The following is a 27,927-nucleotide window of genomic DNA, read 5'->3' on the forward strand; positions in this document are numbered from 1 at the left end:
TCAGGGAATTATTAACAATCTATGTAGTTTCAGATAAAATATCGCTTTAAGAGCAGTTTTATTTGTATCACTTTATATTGAATATCATCATTAGTAAATATTTTATATCTATGCCTGGAATTTTCAAATAAAGTAAAAACCATTCAGTTTTAATTCTTTTAACTGCATTTTGAAAATTGGTTTACCTTTTACCACTCTTTTTATAAAACCGCACTGATCGCGAGTAACATGAGCCAGTTACACGTCCTTGATGTATATTTCTCTGGCATTTCACTCACGTTATATTTTTATTATTCAGATGCACAGACAAACAAACATATTTGTTGATTCTCTTCCAACTTGTTTGCTTTTTTTCCACCGATGTCATGGATGGGGGGAGGAAGTTGGCCCGTAGCTTTGGCTTCAATTTTTCAGAAAGTATTTTTGTTTTCCATTGAAGTGCATTTTTATTGCAATTCATCAGCTGCAAAAGCAAAACTCGAGTGCATTGCGATTTGTGTTGTCGAGATGTGCGAGGTATTTAATTAATTTTAAAAATAAAATCCACTATACGAAAATATCATATGGTGGAGATATTCGAGCATAAGAGTGCACGTCAGTTTTTGTTTGTTTCCCATCGAAATGGGAATTTCCGAAGTGCGGAGAACTGTTTGATTTTAAATATTTAACTTGATGTTGATGACCTGTAAACGATTTGTCCAAGTGGCAGGCAAATTAAATCGGGCTTAATTAAATTTCCCAGTAGAATCTGCCCAAAGGTAGTTGTTCAGTTGAGCGTTGTAGGAGATGACACCCCTGTTTAGGCAGTTTTTCTTCGTCCCAACTTGCCACAAATCCTAACCGGATTATGAGTTCTTTAAATATGTTTTCCTGCCGCCCCATAACTTTTGATACCCACTCTAGGTAATCCAGAATCTCGGTCAATTCATTTCCTATTACTCAAATATTTCTGCCTTCGGAAACTTTTTCTAATTCATCTCATTGCTGGCACTTTCACTTAAGTCGAAAACTTCTAGGATATATATTTTTGCTGCTGTTCAATGAAGTTTTTGTCTCACACCCGCAGCTCTAGAAATACTTTTACTTTTACTTTCATAACCAAAAGCCTAACACTCGAGACAACAACAAACACTTCGAAAAAGTTTGAAGCCCACTCTTAAATATTATCTGTGAAGTAGAACTCTTAGGTTAGGACTCTCATAATCATGGCTTATACAGCTCTTATATGCTGTATCTCTTCTAAATCCATTCAGCTTCGAAAGTAGATCTTCTACAGCTCTTATAACAGACTTATACAGCTCTTATAGGCCAGCTTATACAGCTCTTATAGGTATAAGGCATTAAGATACTCTGGTGGCGCCACTCTTCGAAGACATATTCAGCTATATGAAAAGATTGCCGTAGAAGAGTGCGTCTGCACAATTATCAGAGTCACAAACCTCTCTGGCGCCGAATCGTGGATGCTGTGAGAGAAATAGACGATTTCCTCACGAACGATTGGGAAAAACGAAGTAGAGATGTTCTAAAAGATACGAGTACGGCCTGCAGAAGTCACAGAGTTTTAGATACCAGGCTTGTATATAGGAAAATAGTAAAAATAATTTAGAATTTATAAAGCTAAGCAAAAAATATTTTTCCTTCCTGGTTGGTAGATATGAATAAATGAAATATTTAAATATAAGACATTCTAACTTATAAAACATAAATGCTGTCTTATACGGCTGGTCTAGCGGTGACCTCAACCCCTGAACTTCAGGAATATCCGTATAAGTGTGACCCCAACCACTTCATTCGCACCACCGATGTTCGAGTTCGCTTCAATCTTTCAAGCCGCGCTTGGACCTGTCGGCAAAAGATACAGATACTTTGCGTTTAGTCTTGGTCGGTCTGCGCGTGGTCTATGTTGACAAACATTGGTGTGGCTCCCAGTAGCGGTCTTAGAGTGCGAAGTTATTGCCCCGAAACGTATGAATATATTCGAAGAAAATAAATAAATACTTGAATAATATCTGAATCAAAATCTGAGACAGTTCGCATATACTGTTGGTGAGAAATAAGTGCTGGAAATATGTTCTGCGAAGTGCCCTGCAAAGTGCGGCCAAGCCTTGAATTGGCTGGGGCTTGTTATTAACCCGAGAGATACAAAACATAATCAAACTGTGAACAAGTTAAAGTGAGTGAGTGAGTGTGTCGCAATCTAACAACAAATTCCAACAATCGAGCAACCTACAAGATGCAGTTTTGGATAACTCTGACATTTGCCGTGCTCTTGGGTGAGTTATCGACCGCAAGTAAAAATTGAAAACATATGAATCGACGAATGTAGCTCACAGATGACCGCTTGCGAAATGTCTGCGGCAAAAGTTCATGACATTTTCGCCCGGGCCAGCAAACACTCAGCAAAAAAGAAGATGAGTCCCCTAGTCTCGGTGGCAGTGGCAGTCGTATCTTTCCATATGAAATGCGGCCCAGAGGATCAGGAGGGAAGGGGGTGGGAGAGGATGGGATCTCGGGGGGGGAGATACTCCTTTGTCTGCTTGCTGGTTTTTCCAGCGATTTTTAGTTTGCTTGCCGTTGACATTTAAACACTTGTTTTTTCGCTTACCCAGTCAACGACGTCTGCGGCGGTTGCTGCTGCTGCCGCTGCGGTTTTTGCCACACAACAAATAGATGTAGAGAATAATTTTCTTGCCACAGCCAAGTGTTGCTTTAACACACGGGTCACCGTCACCCCCGCAACAACCCAGCCATCTAGCCAACCAACCCACCAAACACCCACCCACCCAAACCCCATACCCACCCTTTACATGCAAAAAGTTTTTCGTATAAATTTTTTCACAGTTTCAGTTATTTTCCTCAACAATTTCTGCAGCCTCAACTTTTATTTTTTCCGCCTGCTTCGGCTGCTGTTTATTTGATTTATGCGACATAATTCAGGCGAACTTTGTGGCACACATAATTTAATTTTTGCCATCACTTCGAAGGGGAAGTTGTTGCAGAATGGAAAGGTGAGGGGCATAGAGTGGTCCGGACCGGCACTTTAACTGACAAACATTGTTGCCATGACCGGGCGCTTTTTAATTATTTTTCTCTACACTTTTGTGATGACAAAGTTGGCGCTTTTGTCTCGCATAGTTTAAGTTTTATTGTCGGTATTTGTTCATCTGTTAATTGAAAACTATTTGCATATCAAATTTGTGTGGCGTTAAAAGTTCCTTTTTTAAATTCGTGTACAAGTCGAGTGCTAATTGTCGAGTGTTAAGAGTTTATGTTGCATTCGCAGGTTGAATATATCATCTATCTGTATCTGTTTCAACACGATTCTTTTGTTTGGTCTTCCTAATGCTACATGACGAATTTATTAGTGGGCATTGAAAATGTTTGATTAGCGTATTGTGAAATCGGGTGGGAGAAGACTGAGGGGCGCTAAGTGAAGGCTTGAATTATTATTTTATTAGTCTAGAACGTTCAGTAGTTTATATTTACTATTTTATTTTTTTTACAAAATATTTACCAGAATATTTAGTAGCTTCTGGGAGAACATATTTAAAAAAATTGCCTCCATTCATATTCCTTCAGGTTCGTTCGCAAACAGTTACTTAGCTTAAAGCCGAGCTCACATTTGTTGCTATCTTTTAATTCCAGGCATGGTTCTGAATTCTTGATTCCATGTATTTCGACCTTTCCATTTAAAATTACCTTCGTCATTTCAAAATAACAATGATAAAAACATTTGATTTTCATATCGTTAGGATGGCTTATCAATATGTTTGTGGTTACTCCCTCCTTCTTTGCGCATTCCTCCAGTTTTTCATCCTTGAATATCCGATATTTATAGTTTTGTGGTGATAAAATACTATATTGTTACTCACATTACTAAAATAACCTGATGTCGCTCCGATCACGAGCAAGAGAACCACGGCAGCCCGTTTGTTCATTTCGAGAACTCATTCTGATCAGTAATCAGAAAGGCAACTTGTATCTATAAGTTTTCTCGCAAAGCTGCTTGAATACCGATTCCAAACTAATCTTTTTATGACTTTATTTTCATATTTCGTGTTCAAATTAAAATTTTTTGGTCATATAACAAGTATTTATTATCAAAATTATAATAACAGTGAATAAAGAAATATTATGAAATCTCACGTTTTTGCGTTTAAAAAGCAAATCGATATATTTTTTTTTAGTATAACATATAAATTTAATTAACTTCGATCAACCAACTTAATGGCTATACAACGTTGTATATAAAGAGAAACAGTTAACATGGATACATAACATAAAGGTGATTAAAAATTTTAATAATAATTGAAAAAAATCGATATAAAATATTTTTCATTTAATGGTTATTCATATATGTATCAGTACTTAAACACGGGGAATAAACTTACTCAGTGGTTTATAATGCAACATGACGAATCTATTAGTGGGCATTGAAAATATTTGATTATCGTGCTGTGAAATGGGGTATGAGAATAGTGAGCGCGGCTAAAGTAAATGCCAGAAATCAATGGAAAAGTGTTCATAGGTGAGCGATAATGTGCTTTAAAAATTGAATTTTCTATGTTAGTGCTCAATGAACTGTGCATAAACAATTCCAACTAACAATTTATGCCGCTTAAATTGCCATAATTCTCTGAAATACAATTTAATCGCATTGTTATTCGCATTTGTGTACGCGAAGTGACGTGAAAATTCCCAGAACTTAGACACTTACCATTTAAATTATATAAAGAAAAAATATAACACAAGACAGAAGCACCACAAAAAAGAGAGGAGGCAAATGAGGTCCCTGGCAGGTTAGCTATATCATTACAAGAGGCAGACTTCCTTGTGGCATTAGCACCTGCCCTTTCCCAGACCGGTGTACACACGAAATACAAGAAATAAATTCTTATAGACCGTCTTCAAGGTTTGCACGCGTCGAAAATTAATACAGGCCAAGCTGCAAAAGGCAAAGAACCGCCAAGAAACCGCTGGCCAGAAGGCAAAAAAGGGAACTGAAGTTGGCAAGCTGCTAAAAGTCGAAATACACCTGCCCAGGCACACTCCAAAAATTTTCATTCACAAGGGGCAAACCTACAAAATTAGTTTTATGCCGGCACACATATATGCCCAGTCTTTTTCTTTCATTTGGCCTCTTTTTTTTGTAGCACAACTGGAAAATTGAGGATGTGGTTAGGCGCCGGGGGAGAGTGGAATTCACAAATCTCTTTTACCCACATTGAGCTCGTTGTAGAGATATCCGTCCATATGTACTGTCAGCTTTATAATCCGCAGACGATTTACGTAGGCAAATTGAATTAGGGCTGAAAAACCTCGGCAAACAGAGTGGACTTAGAACCCGATTTGGCTTAGTGCCGCAGCCAAAGCTAAAATGTGTTAGCAGACAACTTTTTAGCATAAATCCTTCACTTCAGTACAGTGCAGTGCATTGAACCAACGGCTTAAGCCCGGGCCAGGCTAATCGGTGTTGCCCAACTACGACCACTCGGCAAGTAAGCCACTTGCTCTGATTAAAAGCAGCAAAAAATAGGCAGAAAGGAGTTAAAAAATGAGTGCAAATTATATGACGAACGGGTTATGGGGTTGCGTACGAGAGCTCTAAGCCATAAAGAGCAAATGATGTTGGTACTAGCCTACATAAGGCAGCTCTTCAAGCTGCCGACTGACCGCGTTTGGCTCTGGCCACAGAACAGAAAGCCGATGTGATGTATGTGCTCCATTTGGATGGATTCCAAGCTGTCCTCAGGTCCAAGTGCCCGCCTCATTACGGAGCCCATCCTTTTCATATTTTCCACTTTTTGGTGGGCCAGAAAATTGAATATTTGAGCATAAAGGAGAAACAGGAGTGCATTTGTGTTTTTTATTCATTTTTGGTACAAGTAGGAAAAGGTGCAGTAGCATCCTTTTATAATATTTAGAAACTTGACTTGTGAAGATGTCTAAGTCTTGCCAAAGAAGTCTATGCTTCCGCTTCCAAATTGTTTTCATTTTTTTAATGTTTTTTAATGCTCGCTTCAAATATTTATTTTTGGGCCATCAACATTTAAATGATTTTTTATAGTAAGCAAAGGAACTTATTAAAATTTTCCGACACAAAATGATACGTACAAGGCACTAGATGATTAGAACTAGTTCTGTACTTTATAGTTAATATTTTTATTATGTGTTTTGACCTTTGAGATTAATTATAATAATACACATTGTATGGTATGTTCCATTTTGTTTTAAATATTTTCTATACCACTTGGACAGAAATCCCATGTAAGATAGTGTTCTTGGCAGTAGTTTTAACTACTTCTATGCACTCTACTCCCCATCTGATCATCCAATGCAGCTTTAGTAGCACCTATAAAAAGGTGAATTTTTGCCACCTCATGTCTGCAACTTTTTCCCAAGAAAAGTGCATTCCTTGCTGGGATACTCGTACATATACATTCATCAGCCTGCATCTGCATCGGAAAGTGCCGCATAATTACAACCCCCGGTCGTACCTTCTCATTTGTGAACATCTCTTTCCATCCCGGACTTTTTCCCTGGATCTCCCCCTTCTCGGCTTGATCACAAAGTTGCGACCCCAAACACAAAATGCTGGTCATTTGTTTTTATGTAAATACAAAATGTGCTGCCATCTTGCTGTTGTTAAGTTGGCTTATGCACATTTCCCGCTCCCCCAGATGCCCCTACTACAACTCCATAAACTGAATTCCTCCTGAAGCAGTATTTATTTTTTGGTTGGTGTAAACATTTCTATTTGGGCTGGCAGTTTTTGGTCAAAAGCGCAAAACATGTTCCTTATTATTTTTTGTGCAAATTCACTTCCGCCCGAAAATGAGCAGCGAAAAGCAGCAGAAAATTGCTAGCAACTTCTTTTCTTCCTGCGCTGGCAGAAAACATTTTCTTTTGTGCAGTAAAAATAAATAACAGTTTATGAAAATTTGCCAAAAAGTATCAGCGGCCAGAACGAGAACAAAGTGCGGATTGGGAGTGAAGTGGAGTGGCTTTTCCTGTTTCGCCGTGGTCTGAGAACCATTGTAACCGAAAAAAGCTAAAAAGCTGCCCATTTAAAAGGCGTTGACACTCCCCGCCAATTCGTTCTCTCGCCCGCCTGAAATTTGTGCTAACGAGTTGGCGTTGTTTGCTTTCCTCAACTGGAGGGCCGGGTCTTCAATAGGCCCATGCGATGAGTCGGGCTGAAAAGTTCCCCCACGCTCCGTCTCGTCTTTGTGCTAAATTGAACCAATTTTTTTGCTCTTCCTCTGGTTTTTCCTATGTTTTTGTTTTCTACAAACATATTCTGTTTTTATGCTGCTTTTTTTTTCTTGTTTTTGCAGTACTTTGCACGTCAAGTGAGTGAAAACCCAGCGCCGGAGAATGTGATTTCCAGCCTGAGTGTGAATGCGAATGCGCTTTCAAAGCTCGGCTGCTGTCTATTCATGCGTGCCACACATCGGCAGGGGATGGTGGTGCGGTGGTTGTGGGGTGGTGGGTTGGTGGTGCAGGGCCGCCAGTTCCTGCATGTGTATCTACACACTCATGGAACACCACCCGGATTTCTAAGGATGAACAACGATAAGCCAGAGTCGTGAAATTGATATTGTTGTACTTTATGTTTATGTCGAATCATTATCGTTGCCTATCATGGCCAATTCTGATTATAAGACCCATTGTGATTAGTTAGGTATTATGCCTGATGATATTTGATCGAGAAAGCCAAATAATTTGATTAATTGGTTCCTTGCCTAGCTTAAGGACCAAGATAACTAAAAACGATGCCTGGTTTTCCACACGCATTTTCGTGGTAAAGTAATAAAAGGAAATTCGATTTGAATTTTGTTCTGCCATTATCCCAAAAAAATAATACTGCACACATTTTACTCGATATGAAAATAAAATTATAGTGTGTTTAGACTGTTCAAAAATCATGCGAGGCCTTTACACTACAGATGAGGTTTTAAACATAAGATTATATAGAAAACTGACATTAAAATAAAGCGTAGCTAATCTATTAATTTTTTTTTTACTGAAAAAAGTTAAATTTACTTATGAATATAAGAGAGGCTAAAGGACTGAAGGACATTAAACTAATTAAGACAACCAATACTTTCATTTTGATAAATAATACTAAACGGAGCATTACCGTCAGCTTAAAAATTAAATGTAAATATTTTTCTTCTTATAAACTCGTTATATGCACTTTTCTTATCGTATTTCGTGTTCAAAACTAAATTTTCTGTATTTTCTAATTACATTATTATTTGTGGCCTAGTAAACCTCTAAAAATAATAAATTTTTAGACATTAGGCATTTTTAGAGAGATGATCAAAATCGTAAAAATCAAACCTTAAACAACCAAATGTTCTAGTATCACTCTTTGTGAATAATAATAAAATTCTCTTATTTATACAATAAGCTAGACTATTGTGCTGCATCGATTGATTCAAGGCAATTCTACTAACAACAACTGGAAGAAATTCACCTATATAAGCTTAGAAGAATTAGAATACCACGCACCAGGCTTTAAAAAGAAAAGGTCAGAGAAGTAAGCAAAATAGAAAATAATATGCATGAGCGTAAATGAAGGGCCCACTCTTAAGGGATGTATTCAAGTATCCTTGAGCGAAAGTTCTTAAAGTAAACTACTTAGGTTTTTAGGATTTTCAATGTATTGATAATATTTATATCCCAGCTCACATCGGTTGTCATCCTGAATATCCAAGCATGTATTCTGTTGATTTGTCGAAAGACCCCTGTTCGAAAGCTTCTTTCGAATGATCTTGCCGTTTGAAAAAAATTCTTGATTTTCCAAAATGCAATGGATAAAACACTTTAATCCGTTGTCAATGTTGTTTTTGTGACTCAACAGCTCATTTTTTGCTTTTTTGGTCTGAAAATGTTTTGGGGAATAGGCCTTCTGTAACTTACAAATTCAGAAGAGAATAGTCCTCTGGCCAGCAGGAGAATCAAGACACTTAGTAAGAGCATTTTGTAAACTAATTACGATCAGTGTTTTGCAGTGAGTCTTCCTAACAATTCTAGCTCAACTCACCGCATGACCTTCAAATATTATCACATGTCGAATGAAATTTAACAGCTTAACAAAATTAGACCATTTAAGGTAACCATATATATATTTAAAAAACGCTGATGGTTAAATAACATTCTAATTCGAACATTTGTAACAAAAAGGATAATTTACTTATTATGCAAACGGGATGAGACCCAATTAATTAATACCAATTTAGTAAAATTAAGGCAATCCGTCGATGTCCTTTTTAAGGCATTCGAATACCAAAAATCCGAGCTCACACTTGTTGTTACTGGGACTTGTTATCTTCAGGCATTTTTTTATCACTCTACCATATTTGTCGTAGTTCTCCTGGGTTATATTTAGTACGGACAAGTCGGGTTCGTTGACTCCATTGGCAACTAAATCAAGCTTTTCCAATTGACAAGCGTAATAGCACTTGACTCGATAACTGTGGGGATAGTTTTCAAAAAATTGTGGGGTGATTCCGCCCTTTTTTGCGCACTCATTTGCTACTTTTTGCTGATTAGAATTGAAGAATTTGCTTATAATTTGTATGACAAAGAGAAAAGATAGCTTTACTTACGAATATAGCTGAGGCCAAAGGGCCGAGCGCCATCAAGATAACCAAGGCACCCAATACTTTCATTTTGAGAACTGATACGATTCGGTGTCATTCCTCCAGTTTTTATACGTTCTTCCATTGAGTCTTTGTACTTAGCTTAGGCTTATTATTCTTTTGAACACTACATTTCGTGATAGAAACTACATTTTCTGTAAACTCTTTATGCAGTGATTAATGGCTAGACAAATGCCTACAAAGTTAAAATATGCAAATGTCCTTTTGAGGGCTGCTGAACAAGATCTGTAATAATTCCAAATTATTACGTATAATCAGCGTTAATAAATGACTACCAACGGAGTGTTGTAAATTGACCATAACTATTTGTTTAAAGTTTTACTTACTATTTATATAACCTATTTAATTTCAACTAAATGTACTTGTTTTGGTTTTCTTGAAATGCCTGATATATTGTAATAAGTCTTGTAGATATTTAGGTGAAAATATATGGAGCTGTGGCTAATCTCTCTGGTTTTTTGTCATCGCTTTAGGGTTATATTGGTTGTATCTTATAGTCAGCACGAGCTCATTGCACTTGGCTTGCCATTGCAGATACGAGCAGCTTGTTTGGAAGTGGGTGTGCGTAAGGTGTCAGTGGCACCTACCACGATGACGTCGGGTACAAGTTGATACTCCTACATCACCGCCAAGACCCCCCCCCCAAACCAGTCTTGGCCAGGAGAGGATGGAGCTGAAGCTGGATGCAGATGCAGATGCAGATGGAGTCGAGGCTGCGGTGTCTGGGCCTTCTGGCTGTTTTCTGTTTTCCGCTGGCGAACTGTTGACTGCCAGCTTGCCACTTCACTTTGGAGGGGTTGGGGGGAGTAGGAGGGTGGTGGGTGTGGATACAGCCGGGTTTCCATTGCATTTTCGGTCATTATTCAACGTCATTGCAGTTTGCTGCTGCGGTGGCAGCTTCAATGATGCATAATTTGTAGCGTTATATAAATGCAAACTGTGTTGATATTTTTTATGCTAATTGCATGCAAGTAAAACTTACACATACACATACACACAGCCGGTACACTGTAATTACATGAGCCCGGGTGAAAAAAGAAAGTTGACAGTTAGGTGGCGTCAACGGCAGCGGCAGGTACCAAACAAGTTGCAACTGCAACAGCAACAGCAATTGTTGTCGCTCCTTATGACGCGACAGTAACGAGCAAACAAATATACAAACATCTGTACAGTATGTGTTTGCAAAATATACGTGTTTGTATCTGATATATGCAATTATGCATGACGCGCTCTCTCAGATCTGGAAAAGATACAGTTGCCGCAGGCGAGTATAAAAAAATATTGGGTTAAAGATGTGTAACGTGCGAAGTTGGCAAGCCAAAGGTTTTCTCTATTGAAGTATAGAGTTAAGTGGGCTTTGAGAGCAATGCTATAGGTAAAAGCATCGCATGGTTAAGACCTTATAACACCTGTTTGAGTTTAGACTTACTGACTGGATATACTTTTTCTTTAGGTTGCCATGGATTTTTTAAATAAATCCAAGAGAACCAATTAAGCCCTTTTCTACAAAGAACAATTTAGCTCGATTAATGCATCTTAAGAAACCAATCTGAAAAGATTACAGAGAGACACAAAAGCGATCCCCTTACCAATTAATGGTATATTACCCATAAGAACCATCTCCATTCAGACATAAATTCTCGCCTGCAAACATCGCTGTGTGGAGCGATTTATGAGGACGAGTGAATAATTGGCAAACAACGCCGTCTGGTAATTAATAAAGTTTAGCTTAAGTTGACGGCAAGCGTATTGGCAGTGCCATAAAAGCAGTGCCGTAAAACGCGCTCCGAATTACACGAAATGCTGCTCCCCGAGCGGTGGCAAGCATAAAAATTCATCTGAAGCGCTCTCAATAAATTATCAAAGCCGAATGGGAATACTCGATGAGCAATTGAATATGCGATTTCTATGGTCATTAATCTCGTTCGTTCGGCGATACGATACGCTGGCAGCTAAACAGCTCCTAACTCGATTTCCAATAGCTCCAGCCAATTTGGCTATGCAAATAGCTGGAGTTGAACGCTCTGTGTTTTGTGAGTCTCTTTTTTTTATCAAGTACTGCCAATTAACAAGCCCTAGACATAGGATATCTGTGTGTGTGTGTTTGCGAATCGATATTTACTCAATTAATTTATAACTTCCGCCAGTAGAGGGAGATGGCCAGAGTCGAAGCGACAGCGATTTTTCATTCATAAAAAAAGAGGCAGTCGAACTGATGAAGCTCCGCCGATGTCGCTGCCTGTCAGCGGGTTTTTCAAGCCGAGTTGCCCGCTCTCTGCGGCACAGGAAGCAATCATCGTGCTACAAGTCATATTAACTTACGCTGGGCGCACAAAAAATAAGTATATACCCATATATACCCATCTGGTGGCAAGACGGACCCAGAATCACGGCAAAAACAGAAGCAGCAGCTGGGAGCTGGGAGCTAAGAGCTGAGATCCGAGAGTTGGGAACTGAAAAGATGGGGTTCGATTCGGATCCGATCTGGTCAGCATATGTTGTCCGGCAACTTTGCGCATGCGAAAGTTGCACTCGAAACTATCAATGAAGGAGGACCCAAACCGGACCTGTTCCCCTCCGAAGACCCCTGGTAAGGCCCCTCTCTATAAAAGGCTTCCAGTCGAAATGCGAGCAGGTGCACCACTTACCCACACTGGCAAACATTTCATAATGATGGATGGCCAACACAAACACACTGGCGCGCCTAAGCCGGTTTTTCGAACAGCGTCAGTTGTTTGTATCTTTTTGTTTTGTTATTTTTTCTCATTTTCTCGTGTTGCCTCAATTAAACTGCCAGGGACGTGGTCGAAAACCCACAAAAGTGTACGGTAACTCTTGGCCCAAAAAAAAAAAAAAAAACAGAAAAAGAATATAGAAAAAAAGAAGCGAGATACTTGTGAAAACTGAATTAATAACGAGTCGCGTCAATGTGAGAATTATATCAATTTTCAGTTGCAGATGCCAGGCATGTAAAGTTAATATTTAGCACTAACGAACTTTTCATGGAGTCCCCCCCAAATAAGATGATTGATGGTATCGCTCAGAGTTAATAGAATGACAATAACCGGCAGGCCGTATGAGTGATGAGGGTGTGAGAATGCCAAATTGTTAGGAACATGAGTTTTCGGAAACCGATGTTTTCGTGTAGATAACAAGGAAGAAAACAAAGCGATGTACAAGACTGTGTGATACAGTATCAGTGTTATTTTATGAATTATTTAGTTCTTGAGATGCAGATAATCAAGAATATTTTACCCCAAGAGAACCGTTCATAGGGAGTTCAGTCAAGATTGGCCCGTAATCAGTTTGTCCCAATTTCCTAGGCTCTAAGATCTCTCGAGTGGATTTACCTTTAGCTGGCGGCATTTTTGATTCGATTTGATTCGGCTTCACAGCAGTGTTAATTTTGACAAATGAACATTTTGGTTGCTGGGCATGTAGAGCATGGGGAACAATCTGCCAGCTTATCTATAATTTACATGTTCTGACTAAACTGGGACTCTAACACAAAGCACCATGTGGCGTTGTCTCTGCTTAATTGCGGCCCATCGACTTGGCCTTTTGTGCTGCCAGTTGTCTTGGCCTCAAACTAATCAGCTCGCAGCCATTAATCTGGGCATAGTGGCTTGTTTCGATGCAGCGGTATCTCGATTATCTAACTTTCGAGAGAGAAGTTGTGGCCGGTCGAACGTTATGCCCGAGCAGTTTCTAAAACGCCGCCAGATAACTTGAATTTCTGGCTCTTTGGTGACGCTTGACGCTTGACTGGCTTTGTAGTTCTTTTTAGGTTTTTTGTTTCTGTTTAGCTGCCACATTCAGCCCCATTATGAGCCAAAAGTGCAAAATAAAAATGGGTTTTATGTCCCCCCATTAAAATCTGTGTTGGCTCTCAAATGGGATCCGCTGGCAATTGCATCGGTGTTGGAGTTTGGCCCGCATCTTTTCACACGCTGCCTACATAAATCTCGAAAAGTTAATGAACGCATCCTTGAAACAACACATTTATTTATTCACAAAAGTATGGATAATACCGACATTTTGCCCGGCAATCAGCCGACCATTAAGCTTTATAAAAACAAATGGGTGAACACACGGTCCCACAGTCAACAGCAAGTTTTGGGCTGCATACATAAATAAAATTAAACAAAACATAACAAAACCTAACAAAAACAAAAAGAAAACTTTAAGCCTGGCCTAAAGTGTGCGGGTGCCAAAACAAATAGTACGAAACTCGATCGTTTATGTGTATTGATTATACTTGCAAAATATTTTAAATAGAGGAAATTGTATTTCCCCATCGAAATACATATAAAAGAAAATTTTAAATATGCTATTCAAATGCTGTATTTACGGTGGATGAGTTTATGTGGCATATAATTTTATGGGCTTTTCGTTCCAATATCCTTTTGAATTTTTAATAAACAATTTTGGTTTCTAAGACTTACATACGTTAAAGATACATAATTTATAATGTTTCAAACTGGAAAATGCTGAATGTTGCTGATTTTAAAATCGGATTTGCATAGTTATGAATTGGTTTATGGGTTTCCGTTCAAATATCACATTGAATTTTAATGAACACTGTTTTTTAGTAGTTTCACAAGACTCGGAGACTTGACTAAACTAATTTTGTCTCGCAAACAAAGTTCAGAGCGTCAATAAAAACGGCAAAAATATGTTGTTTGACCTTTCGGCTAGACAGGCCCGACAAGCCGAGTCAGCCAATGTACCGCTCGGGGCCCAGACATTATAATTATGCAGCTGCCACATACACAGGGGCATGCAATGGATGGATGTGGATTTGCACTGGAGGATTGGGGGCTTGGAGGAGCAAGAGGTGCAAGAGGTGCCATCGGTGCAATCGACTCCGTCTTGGCATTTCAGCCAAGCGACAAGTGCAGCCGTCGTCGATCGCCGTCGTTGGCCAATTCAGTGCGGCATTAAACTAAGCCGTTTCAAGCCAAGAAAGCAGCCAAAGCCAGGTGCGTGCTTTGGGTTCGCAAAAGCTAAGACCAGACAGATATACCTACCATTCCTATATACATGCAGCTCCGTTGGCCATACCCATACTTACCCACCGCTCCAGCTAAATTTAAATTCAGTTTAATATGCGCCGCGAACTGAGGCAAAGCCCACGTCTTTTGTGGTCTTTGTAAAGCCATTCATATGGCGGTTACCATTCATAAGCCCGTAGTTTTTTTCACATATCCGAGTGTATATCTCCTTTACCTGTCCACAGCACGTAGGTTGTGTCGACGGCTCTCTTAGTTAGTTCGCCCCTCTTGAACTGGTTTGGCTTTGATTTCTTTATGGGTCTATTGCTGGACCGTTTTTTACTACCTCTGGCCAGCTAGATTTCTTATTCAAACAGCCGCTCCGAGTTCGTGGGTTCGGCCTAGAGACCCCAGGCCCCTGGTGGCTCCCCAGAGAGTTTCGAGATCTGAAAACTTTTCCAGGATATTGGGGAAAAGAAGAAAAAAATTAATTTCCATGGTGGCAAAAGTTTAACCATTTGCAGGAAATCACCCCACCAAGTTTTACGAGACTCAGCTAAATAATATTTTCTTGCATATTTTAAGGAGGCCCCCGGCCCCCGCCTAGACTTTCCATTTCATCCCATTTCCTGTGACTAATTTATTTTCATAGACCACAACGCTAGGTGCTCTAAGGGGGTTTTATGATTTTCAATTTATGACTAATAAAATTCGTATATTTTTCGTTGCTTGCCCTGCGTTGTGGGTGTTCAAAATCTCTCAACCCACGCATTTGGCAGTTGACAAAACTGGTTGGACGAGGCGGATTGACAACCGGAGTGGCTTACAGTCATAAAATCATCAAATCTATTACTGTTCTCCCTGCGTTTTTATTATAGTCAACCGTCGAGAAAAATTGATTTTTATTTTTCCCGCCTCACCGAAAATACTTTCATTTTGAACCAGGGTTTTTAATCATTCGATATGTTTCTTTTTTTGCTTGTTTTATGGTTTTATTAAAGCCCTAAATTGTGCGGGTAGCATTTTAGTTGCAAAAGTTAAATAAAACGTTCTAGCTGACATTCCTGCCGAATTCTCGCCCGGCTATAAATTCAGATTTTAGATCCAAGCCGACCAGCCAGGCCGCAAAATACTTTCGATTTCGCTTGGAAAAATATTTACTGCTGCGGTGCGGCAAGAATTTTGAAAATATTCCTTCGCATAGTCGAAAAAATAGTTGACACGACCGAGGGGCAACATTTTTGTATTAATTAACGAAACGAAAGATGAAAGTCCCGAAGCGGGAGGGTCGGCACTTTGGGGTCGTGGGGTCACATCTCCATCCCGAGAACTCGTGTTCATCTAAAATGCTCATGAAGCAGAAAATAATTAATGTTAATGCCTCCAAATGGAATCGGTGAGGGTCTGGCTGGACGCTCCAATTTGTGCAGACCGCAAAGTTCATAGCAAATTAGTTGATTAGTTTAACGTCGATGGGGCCTGGGCTCTTGGCATTTGATATTGGCCAGGACAGGCCACATTTGTTCAGCTGCAAATTTTATAATTCAATCAGTGCTCAAACACACACTGAGCAGCCAGACAGAGACTCGGTAATGCGGCAATTTGCGAGCATCCTTAGGATCTTTGGGGGGGGGGGGGGGGGTGTGCTTGGGGGCCCAACAACAATAAACAAACATTTCGAGGTCGTTAATACTGTCTCATCCCCACCCACCATCAACATCTTACTCACTCTCGATTCGCGCGATTCAAATGCGTTTTATTGTGAATTTATTAAGCGTGCCCAGGGCGCACATTAAATGCCTGGTCGGTGACACTCGAGATAGGGTATGCGGGTTCAGAGTGATGATTAAGGCGGTTCTGGGTCAGCAATAAACTTGGCCACCAAATGTTGGGGTTTCGGTGAGATGGGCAGAGATAACTGGGCTAAAGGTGAGGGTATTTCGAAGTATTTCCGACGGGACCTCTTGAGAATCCAATCTTGAAATCTGGAATTGGCATCGCAATTTTTCAGCCATCAGTTCCTGGAACTTAAACGGACTTTCCTCGAAACTCTCACAATTCTAAATAATTAAATTATATATCCATCTGGCTTATATCACCATGAGCACAGACAGTTAGGGTGGCTAAAAACCGCTTAAGTGCCGGCTGCAAATCGGCTTGGCTCACAATTTAGCCAAGTTTAAGTCGCTGTCTCCGTATCTCTCAGCCCACAGCACATGTGAAAAATAATTGTTATGGCCGCACCGAAATCCTTTCCCTTGCCATTTAAAACAATTCGAAACACTTTGCCGGCGCTTAACATGGCTGACAACAAATTTGACACACCAAAGCCGCTTTAATCAATATAATAAAAGACATTTGTTGAGCTAGCAGGCAGCACCAGTAAAACCAGTAACCAACAAAAAATGGTTAACAGGCGCAGATAAAGTACACAAGGAGAAAAAAATTTAATTAAATTTATAACGCAAAGCCGCAAAACCCAGAGAGGAGATTTATGTGCCCGTTAATTTTGTCAAAGCGAGTAGATGCCGGCTAAGTGTCCTGCCGGCTAAAAGGAGTGTGCACAGAACCATATAACCAACAGCACAACAACAACAACGAGGGGCCAAGAGCAACAGCAAACGAAAAAAAAAAGGAAAAAACCTCACCGGATTTCCTGTGATATGCCACAATATTTTCCATTAACGCGCTGGAGTTACCAGAAAGTGGCAGCGTGAGCGAATAAACTGGAAACTGGTCTCGATAAGGAAAAAACACAGGAAAAAAGGAGCGCAAGAGGAAAAACAAAAGGCCGAATGTGCGTTGGTCCAGGCCACTTCACTTCACTCCGGATCCTCTATTCTGGATTCTGGATTCTGTATTCTTGATTCTGGATTGTGTCTCTGGCCCTCACAGCCTTTCAGGCCAACAGCCTCGCAGCCTCACAGCCTCACCCTCTGCGACAGTTGCTGGCTTTGTATGAGTTAATGACTTGTAGATAGTTTAACTTACAAAGCAGCCAGCCAGCGGAGCAGGCCTTCTAGGCCCGATACACCAAGTCGATGGCGGTGGCTGCGAGAGAGGGCCAAAACGAATGGCAGTGGGCTAAAACGGGCCGGGACCTTCGAGTGCGTTGCGTTGACCATTAGTGCGACATCCGGCGTTGCGCTTCGCTTGGCATTGCCACACGTAACCACTCACGCCAGAGATGAGCGAACATCTTAATGGCGATTTCATCTTGGGTGCCACCAAACTTAGGATCGGATTAAACATATAATGTTTTTAAACGTCTTTGGGTTTTAAAAAAAAATTGTATTTATATATTTATAAATAAAATTGTATTTATAGATCAGTTGTATTGTTCTTTAAACGTCCTGAAATTAATATGAACTACATCATCATCTGCTCCATAACCCACAATATATGTTTTCGAACTATTATTGAATTTACAATTGATTAATGATTAATTATTAATGAACTTTAAATCAATTTGTAAATTTTTGTAAACTCTCAAGATCAATTATATAATATATTTGAGGTATAACCGCAATAAAAAATTTGTATATACCAAAAGCCTGCAGTACGACTTCAGTTTCAAACATAACGCATTCAGTGTGTATCCTGTGGGAATAAAACAACATAAATGGCATTTTGAATGTGGGTAAATGATGATATAAAATATTGAATATGCATGTACATCCCCTTTTTTTGTGTTCTCTCTTGTGTTTTAAAAAGCAAGTCCCTGCGAAAGTGAAAATAGGGCACAACTGCTGTAAGCCAAATGCAGTTCAAACTTCCTGCGTGACTCACTTGGGGATTCAGGCATCTCTGGGTCCTTCGGCCAGGACCTGCAGAGCTCGAAAACTATTAGCAGGCTTTTGAGGCCAATGCAGGCCAGCACACTCACTTAACTTGCGGCCAGGAATCGGCTTTGGCATAGGCTCAGCCGCAGGCACATGCAAAGCCAGAAGCAGGAGTAAGAGTACATATAAAGTCCTGGGAGACCCGAATCGACATTATCATCATCATCATCATTGGCATCGAATACGGACGTACGCTTTGCGGTTAAGCAGTTAGTTTAGTTTGCGTACAATTTGTGGGACCCGTTGACAATTACAGCTGCCCCTGGGCCCTGGGCCCCCTAACTTCCACTGACCACTGGCCAGAACGACGGATACATGTGGTTCGGTGCTCGGTGCTCGGGGTTCGGGGTTCGGGAACCCATGAATGAAATGCTAAACCGGTTGGGCCTCTGGCCTGCTGCTCATCTTTCATTTACTTTGCACTTACTTGACTCAGCCAGAGTGTGTGTTTTGTAGTCTTTTCCTCAGCTCGACTGCTTCTTTGCTTCCTATTCCTACTGTCACACTTCAAGGATTTCTTTGTTGGCCATCCTGGCTCTGGCCTGCATATGTGTGACAATTACCCTCAGTATATTGTCTTTTCTTCGTGCCAGCGGGGTGGCTTTCCTGCCGCCGACTCGCTGCCCTCTCGGCCATAAACCCACAGAGTCGTTGCCATATAGCCATAAACCCATCTACCATCTTCCCGTCTTCCTCCCGTAATGACACTAAATGAGTTGTATGCATGTTGCAGTGGGCCGGGTCTCAGTTTTCTCTGTTTTTGTCGTCATTGTCAGTGCAAAAACCTGTCAAGTTGTGCTGTTTTTTGTTGCCGTTTTGTTTTTTCGACGTCGTCGTCGTCGCTGGTTAATTGCCGCAGGAAATGTTCTGGCAGTGCCGAGTTGGTCAACTGTCGCTTGGCTTAATTGCTTGAACTTTGGCTGGCAGAATGCAAATTGAGGCGCCCTCAAAACGAATGACTAACTTCAGAAGTGGGTGGGCTATGGGGCTATTGGCCACATTTTGCCCATTTCCGCCCTGACCAATTTATATCCGCTTTTACCCCCAACCACCGACGTCTTTCAAGACCATCTTGTCCGTTGTCTTCCCAGACAAATAATCAATTAATCCGCTGATGAAGTCCACGACAGAAACGTTTGTTTTGTCTATTTGTCCGACCATTTGTGGCCAAGACTCACCTCACGCAGCGCACAGTGGCACCGAAACCAGTTTAATTGAGCAATGTTCGCTGAAAATAAATTATATTAATTAAACCCGTTTCAATCGGTTCGGAAATAAGAATGTTATAAAAGATTTTCGCTTGATAAATGGCTAATTCATTAGTCGAGGTTGGGCTAGAATTATTTATCGCAGATAAGGGGACAGTTGTCTTTAGCTGGGTAATTTATAAGAGTTCGATCAAGCGGGAGAAATGATTAATCGCGCATTATTTGCCAGCAGGTTATTATAATAAACTCGCATTTAATTGCCTGACCAGGGTCCAAAAATGGAACTTTCTCTGGCACCCACACATCGTTTAGGTTCCGTACCGATTTCCCAGCTCCCCAGAGACAGTGTGCGTGAGTTGTCAATGCTTTTATATACCTATGTAGATTGCTCTAATGCTGATTAGGTCGGCGACACACACATAGGGTTATTACCATCATACGAATACAAAACCCCGAGTGAGTAGGCCGTTCAATTTGGTATCGAACGTGGCCGGGTCGTTTCTTCAAGGCATTTTAATGCTAATGAGCCGCAAGCTGTAGATGTAGACCTACTTCGGGCTAGGTGTGGGCCGATCCAGCGTCAAACCGACTGTGCGGAGAACAGAAAAGACCGATGGATATCGACGGACAGATATACATCCATGTCTCAATGACAGCCTGAGAGTTGAGTTCCCCCACCCCGGCTGACACATGTGAGCGGAAAGGAAACGAAACGATTTCGAGTCGAATCGAACTGAATCGTACTGAATCGGAAAAAAAGAAGTTGTTCCAAATTAGTGCGATGTGACTGAGCGACGTCGTCGGGGCTTACGCTTAAGTAATGTGTATTTTATGTGTGGGCCGTTAAACTGGGTAACCGTGGCCATCTGACTCCGACTTCCATTTTGATTCCGATGCCAGCTCTGGGCCCTGACAGGTCGACATCCATGTCGATTCGATGCCAATTGAACTGTTCCCATTGCCGGTGCACTTGGCAAACTACGTGCCCAAATGCCGAACGTGCCGATTAACCATGCGAATTTCCTTTCCATCTCGTTTTATTCTGCACGGAGAAAAATATCTTCGAATTAATCGATAAAACGTTTATGTCCTCAACAGATTTGGTTTATATCAAAAACATTTTTAAAATCTACCTATTCAGTTGAAGTAAATGTATATTGGCTTAGTCCTGAAGACTATGCTGGAAGAATACTGATTAGTATGAGGCATTTAAAATATTTATTGTAGATCCTTTTGTTAATTACAATATATATTCCATTAAAACGTCTGAATCCCCATAAGAACCTATATATATTATCAAAATCACTAACCAAAAATTTTATTTATTTCTCTCTGTGCAGCAGTTACCATCTCCCACGGAATGGCTGCAGTTACGGCTCCAACTCCACCTGTGCAGGTGGCGTCCCCGGCCGTGCAAAAGTTTCGCCTAACGCCCCACGATCTGCAAATTCTCGAGGGCACCGATACCCTCCTCCGCTGCGAGGTGTCCAACCGGGCGGGAAAGGTCCAGTGGACCAAGGATGGCTTTGCGTTGGGCTTCTCGGCGGTGATTCCGGGATTCCCCCGCTACTCGGTGCTGGTGGATGCCAAACAGAATGCCTATAATCTTCAGATCAAGAATGCCACGCTGGAGGACGACGCGGAATACCAGTGCCAGGTGGGTCCGGCCGCTGGGAACCCAGCCATCCGGGCAAATGCCAAGCTGAGCATAGTGGCCGCCCCCAGCAGCATCGTTATCGAGGGCTATGCCCGGAATGCCCGCGTGGAGGTGGAGGAGCGCCAGAACCTTACGCTGCACTGCATCGCGGAAAATGCCAATCCGGCGGCGGAGATTGTCTGGTTCCAGGGCGAAGTTCCAGTTGCCACGGGTGAGTTTTCGTCTTTAGAAATGTACAGAAAATAGTAATTAGATATAAATAAATTTATAATAAAATCTCCTTCCTAATTCACTATTAAACTTCTTAAAAATTCAAAGCTAATATTCCATTTTCTACCAATTCGGGTGACTTTTTCTCCCCATGTAGCTCCCATTGTCTCGGTGAATCAAACTGCCCCGAAGCGCTTCACGACCAGCTCCACGTTGCACCTGCAGCCCCGCGCCGAGGACGATTACAAGGAGTTCTCCTGCGAAGCCCGTCACAAGGCCCTGCCTCCCGATGTGCCGATGCGCGCCCAGGTGCAGCTCTCCGTGCTCTGTAAGTGCATCCTGAATGGCCCGCGGGCCCTTTTGTGTGTGTGCCGGGCAAAGTTCCTAATCCCAAATCCTATGCCACCCCTCCCTTGCAGATCCTCCCGGCGCCCCGTTCTTTGAGGGCTACAGGCAGGGCGAGAGCCTGCATCGCGGCCAGGAAGTTCAAATTGCCTGCCGCAGCCGCGGCGGGAATCCCCCGGCCCAATTGACTTGGTACCGGAATGGCGTGGCCATCAGTTCGCCGCAACGCACCTCGGGCCGTCTGTCGGAGAACGTTTACAAGTTCACCGCCGCCGCCGAGGACAATGGGGCTAATTTGGTGTGCGAGGCCAAGAATCTGCTGGCGACAACTCCCCTGCGCGCCGAACTCAATCTGACTGTCCTGTGTAAGTTTCCGAGGCACAGCAAAGCCATAAAGCATATTTACTTAACCGAAAAGCCAAAAAGAACATGCAGAGAGAAAAAAAGTATACCTTATAACATGATATTTAATCAGGGGTCGGCTCTATGCCGCCAATCGTACAGTGTATAGTAGTGAAAGACAAACAAAATGTCATAGTATTAAATAATAATATAAATTTGTATACAATGTTTTCCCAAGTGCAAAAATAATATTTACTCAGGATGACCAACCAATATACCTCTTACTCCTATAGATGCCCCCAAGGACGTTTATCTAAGCGGCGCCAACCAGGCCAAGGTCGGCGATTCCGTGCAGCTGAGCTGCGTGACTGCCCCCTCGAATCCCCAGGCCCGTATAAGTTGGTCAATCAATGGACGACCGCTGGAGAACAGCACCTATAAGACCACCAGTAGCTCCGATGGTGGCTGGGTTAGCAGTTCCAACATCAGCTTGACCATCGACTCGCAGAGCAGGACCTTCATTGCCGTTTGCCACGCCCTCAACACGGAACTCACGCAGAATGTGGTGGGATCACACACCGTGAATGTCCTGTGTACGTTTACCAACTACCCCTTGATCATATCAACAATTATAATTCACCACTTGAGGGTTCTAATTAAATTATGAATGGCATTATAAATTCCTCTTACAGACCCCCCTTCGCCACCCCTGCTGACAGGCTATAATGACGGTGATATTCTTATCTCTGGATCCATTTTAAAACTGCAGTGCAGCTCCGCTGGCGGCAATCCCCCACCCACTTTGCAGTGGTACAAAAACGATAAGATTATCAATGCTCCCTCCAAGTTGGTGGATAGTAAAATCACCTCTGAGATGTCTCTGTTGGTCAACGCCTCCGACAACAATGCCATCTACAAGTGTAAGGTTCAGAATGCAGCCATTGACATACCTCTTTTCGCCACCAAGACATTGGGAGTTCATTGTAAGTAGAGGGGTTGCCTTGGCTTGGGAATATAAGCTTAAAGGGTTTTTTCCCGATTATAGTTCCTCCCGAAACGGTGAAGATCAGTGTGGTGCCCAAGAATCTAGTGCCTGGTATTCGAGCCAAGCTGGTCTGCGACTCTAGCTCTAGTAATCCCCCGGCCAAGATCAGTTGGTGGAAGGATGGCATTCCCGTCGAGGGTCTCAACTTGGCCAACAGACCCGGTCTCTGGGGAGGTTCGGTGTCCACACTGGAGATGTACGTGAACATAACCCAGGATCTGGATGGCATCATCTACACATGCCAGAGTCACAATGAGGTATTGCAGCGCAGTGTGCACGAAACCATCAGCTTGGATATACTTTGTAAGTTGAAGGATAGTTTAATAAATTTAGTGATCTTAACTTAGCAAAATCCCCCAGATCCCCCCAAGTTCGAGACCTCGCAGAGCAATACCTTTGTGGGCGTTGAGGGGGCGCCGTTCCATGTGGAGCTGATGGCCAGCGGAAACCCAATGGTAATTAGCTACACCTGGACCAAGGACGGCCTGCCCATTAGCAGCAACAGTTTGAGCGGCCAGCGTTTGATCTCCGACGGACCTCGTCTCAATATCAGTCGTCTCAGTCGCAACGATGCGGGTGTCTACATGTGCGAGGCGCTCAATAGCCAGGGCACCGCTCTGCTGGAGGTCCATGTGGCCGTGGAATGTGAGTAGTGCCCCTGAAGCTCTCGAACTGACCCCCTCTAAAACGGAGCTCTCTTTCCTCATACCCCAAATAGATGCCCCCACAATCACAGCGGTGAGTGAGGGTCGCAGCTTTGTGGCCGGCGAACCGGCAGTCTTGGCTTGCCACATCCAGGCCCGTCCGCTAGAGGCCGCCCATGTGCGCTGGTCTCGCGATGGCTACGACCTCGCCTCCCGCACCATCTCCAGTTTCGAAAACGGAACCGCCCTGCTGCAGATCGCCAGCGTGGAGCGCAGCGACATAGGCAACTTCACCTGCATCGTGGACAACCAGCGAGGAGCTCCCGCTGCGCAAAACGTGCTGCTGGTGGTGCAAAGTAAGTTGTCTAACAGCAAGATTTAATTGAATGTATATTACCCCATAAAAATAAGAGTAATTAACCTTTGCTTGATATGTTTTTTATCTTTCCAGCTGCCCCAGAAATCGACCACTCCCCTGGTTATACCCGCTATGCCGCCCGTTTGGGCGTGCGAGCCCAGCTGATTTGCCGATCCCTGGCCTCTCCCCAGCCCAGTTTCATCTGGCGTCGTCATGGCAAGGATCTCAAGATGCAGCGGCGCAACAAGTTCAAGAGTGTGGAGCGCCAGGTAGATACCCTCAACTATGAGTCAGCACTCCTGATCGAGAACACCTCGGCGGATGACTACGGGCAGTACGAGTGCGTGGTGCGGAATGCCCTGGGGCAGGCCAGTACCACCTTGGAGTTCAGCAAGCCCTCGCGACCGGATGCTCCGCTCCAGCTGAGGGTGGGAAATGTGAGTGACACGGGCGTGGAACTGAACTGGACACCGGGCTTCGATGGCGGCATGCAGACCTACTTCCGGCTGAGGCTCAAACAGCACGGCGAGGATAAGTACAAGTATGTGGACGCCAAGCCGGGACACCAGAATATATCCCTGGATGGCCTGAAACCCGGAGCCACCTACTACTTCTCCGTGATGGCTGCCAACGAGGCGGGTGGCAGTAAATTCATGCCGGACATCAAGTTGACCCTCAGCAAGGGCTCCCAGCCCCACTCGGCGGAGTACACCGAAAAGGACGAGCTGCCCAATGTGATGATCATAGGGATCACCTCTGCTGCCATGGTTTTGTTAGTCCTGAATGCTGCCCTGGTTGCCTGGTTCGTCATCCGTCGCCAGAACAAATCCCAGAGTGAGGCAGAGCCCAGCAATGATGATGTCTACTCCAAGGATGACAGTCAGTCGGTTTACAAGGTAAGAGCATGACTCCATTAACCCACTAATCCGATCTAACCGATTATTCCGAAATCCTAACCAGCTGCCCATCACTGCTTTGCAGGCGGATGTGCAGAAGAAGGCTGCCGCCTCCACCTATCTCGTGGAGAACGTGGACATCATCCAGTCGACGGCGTATCCGCCGAAGTACCAGGAGAGCTCCATGTGCACCCCGCCGTATCCGCTCTGCAATCCGGACTTCACCCGGACCCTGCCCAATCCCAAGCGGCACAGTCAGCGGAACAGTGCCACGGGAATGATCGAGGGCATGCAGATGCGCTCCAAGGATGATCACATGCTGATCTCCAACGGACTCTACATACCATCACCATCGCCCGCCTCCTCGCTGGTGATCAAGGGTAGCTATATATCCTCACCATCGCCCGCGCCGCCAGCAGATGGATCATACTTCAATATGAGCGACAAGTACATGTCCTATCCACCGGTGGTAAGTTGAAAAACAGATTATAATAAGTTTCCAATATGGGAAAAATATAATATTACGTCAGATAGAGCTATTGGGAGTCCCCCTACCCAAAGAATTAATAACAGCGTTATGATAGTCCCCCTACCAACGCTATAATTTTGATATAATTATGGAAACGAAATATTTAGAAATGAACGCTGCTCCCCATAGTAATCCAGATCAATATCAAGATCTTCCCACTCCCCGATCATTAACAGCTTGTTAAAAACAACCTGTATTTATCGCATTTCTAACAACCTCTCCACCTGCCCTCCTTTCTTTTCATCCACAGACCTACTAAGCCGTGCTGAGCATCAATGACAGCGACAGACAACCCAACCCAAGCCAGCCGAACCCAGCTAGACTGATTGACATACATCATTCATAATCACCATCGAAAACACGAAAAAGTTGAGAACCCAACAGAACACGTATCTAAAACTGGACTGTCTTTTGGTTACGATTGGTTGTTGGCCATGGCGTTGCTGTTGGTTTTATTGGATTTTTATTTTTATTTTACGTTTGTAATTATTACTATATGACGTTGATTATTACGGAGCGCAAATGGAGAAACCATGTTGAGTGTGTTTTGAGAAAAGACATTTGCATGCGGCGCTCGAAGGCTGTGATAAGTACCTGTGCCCAAAGCTCTGGAGACGTTGGCACCACCGCCACACGGAGTTGGAAACACGCAGGCCCAACGTCCGCCAGCAAGACCAAACGATTCGGGGCCCCCGAAAAACCCCCATCCATTTAAGGGGGGGGGGGGGGGGGGGCCCCGGGATAAATGGGATATTGGTCTGGCCACGGGGCAGGTGCGCAACCCCGTTCTACAGAAATGCCTGCCCTCCACCCACTTTAGTCCACCACAACCCGAACATCGGCAGAAGCAGCAGCATTTAGTAGACACCACAAATTAACAAAAAGGGAAAAGAACAACAGAACACTCTCAAATATTAATTCGTAGTAAGGTCTTTCGATATTAAGTAGTAGGAATTACGCATTTTAGCATTTAGCATAAATATATTACGAGTCTGGCGAGTCGTGACTCACTCTCATTAGCAGTTGTTCAAGTTTAAGCTATAGGACATACCAATATTTATCAACATACGTACTATAAACATAAACATAAATGGATATACACATATACCAGGCCCGAAAAGCGTAAGCGTTCGACTTTCAACGAACCCCCGATTCGAAATCACCAAAACGAAATAGCGACTTCAATTATATGAGTATTTTTAAGTGTGACTTTTGCTAGACCTAAGGACCGAGACATAAAAAATATATTCAAAATAAAAATATTTACAGCATTCAGCGACTTTCTTTTTATCATGCATGACAATAATTATATACATGATAAAGAAGTTGATGCATGCACGCGTGAGCGCCAAAAATTAAGCTAAAGAACTCTATAAATACAAATTCAATAAACATGTTAATTATAAATTTGACTTCAACCGCATTTGCATTTAAATTAAAGGAGGAAGAAACGAGATAAATACGTGTATAAAATAAAGTTTCTTTAAATAAAGTAAATACTTAAATGTAATATTTAAAATATAAAATGCAAAAAAAGTGGTAAATCTACAACAAAAACGATAAAAAATACAACAAATTTTTGTATCTTCAAAGAAAAAAAATATTTGAATAAAATTACAAATTTTTCAAATTAAAATAAAGTGTTTTTCCTTCCGGGGGATAATTAAAATGGTGTCGGTACCCCTTAAAATACCGAATATTTTCAACATTTAAAACCGCATTTTCTTCATAATGAAGATTATAGCTCAGAGATTATGCCCAAGCGCTATTTAAATTCCTTGCTCCCCCTCCTCAATACCGTTTTAAAGATTCACCCGAGTCAGAAATATGTCCAGTGTCATCAATCAGCCCCCTGACTTCAGTCATCATTCTTCTTTTTGCCCTCGAGGCATTTTCCTGGTGGGCGTGCCCACTTGCACCTTAAATGCCGCCTAATTGATTCTATTTTTCGGGGCCAGACAATGTGGCGGCATTTTGTTAGGAAGTTTTATTAATTAATAGCTACACCGCTCCGCTTAATTAATGGAACATTTAATAATACATATTTTTAATTTCTAAAATACGGAATTAACAGATTGCGGACGTGGTCTGGGGCAATCAGCTTTCACAGCCTCCAGACTTCTGCGGGCCTGACAGGTGGTCTAAAAACTGAAAACTATGTGGAATTGTTTCCCGAACCAAAATTA

General features: G+C 42.4%; 3 protein-coding genes across 5 annotated transcripts; 1 reads left to right on the top strand and 2 right to left on the bottom strand.

The window, feature by feature from the left end:
* Positions 1 to 1,893: 1,893 nt before the first annotated feature.
* On the top strand, positions 1,894 to 27,271 carry LOC119550909 (nephrin). Of its 3 annotated transcripts, none has more exons than XM_037859901.1 (12): positions 1,894 to 2,273; positions 21,056 to 21,583; positions 21,740 to 21,910; positions 22,002 to 22,292; positions 22,563 to 22,862; positions 22,962 to 23,252; positions 23,315 to 23,617; positions 23,675 to 23,959; positions 24,033 to 24,314; positions 24,410 to 25,212; positions 25,277 to 25,681; positions 25,992 to 27,270. In XM_037859901.1, the coding sequence occupies exons 1-12, from the start codon at positions 2,234 to 2,236 to the stop codon at positions 25,998 to 26,000; spliced, it is 3,708 nt and encodes a 1,235-aa protein (XP_037715829.1). In that variant the 5' UTR covers positions 1,894 to 2,233; the 3' UTR covers positions 26,001 to 27,270. The 3 variants fall into 3 exon arrangements, with proteins under 3 accessions (XP_037715829.1, XP_037715828.1, XP_037715826.1); XM_037859900.1 differs by lacking the exon at positions 1,894 to 2,273 and adding an exon at positions 12,057 to 12,261 and having other exon boundaries at positions 25,298 to 25,681; positions 25,992 to 27,271; XM_037859898.1 differs by lacking the exon at positions 1,894 to 2,273 and adding an exon at positions 12,058 to 12,261 and having other exon boundaries at positions 25,992 to 27,271.
* Positions 3,325 to 3,996, bottom strand: LOC119550911. Its single transcript, XM_037859903.1, has 2 exons — positions 3,873 to 3,996; positions 3,325 to 3,816 (listed from the first exon to the last, which is right to left on the bottom strand). The coding sequence occupies exons 1-2, from the start codon at positions 3,936 to 3,938 to the stop codon at positions 3,547 to 3,549; spliced, it is 336 nt and encodes a 111-aa protein (XP_037715831.1). The 5' UTR covers positions 3,939 to 3,996; the 3' UTR covers positions 3,325 to 3,546.
* On the bottom strand, positions 9,155 to 9,773 carry LOC119550910. The gene is made up of 2 exons (XM_037859902.1): positions 9,618 to 9,773; positions 9,155 to 9,553 (listed from the first exon to the last, which is right to left on the bottom strand). The coding sequence occupies exons 1-2, from the start codon at positions 9,678 to 9,680 to the stop codon at positions 9,254 to 9,256; spliced, it is 363 nt and encodes a 120-aa protein (XP_037715830.1). The 5' UTR covers positions 9,681 to 9,773; the 3' UTR covers positions 9,155 to 9,253.
* Positions 27,272 to 27,927: the final 656 nt, after the last annotated feature.

This window comes from Drosophila subpulchrella, chromosome 2R (assembly GCF_014743375.2).
Source record: "Drosophila subpulchrella strain 33 F10 #4 breed RU33 chromosome 2R, RU_Dsub_v1.1 Primary Assembly, whole genome shotgun sequence".
Taxonomy (NCBI): Eukaryota; Metazoa; Arthropoda; class Insecta; order Diptera; family Drosophilidae; genus Drosophila; species Drosophila subpulchrella.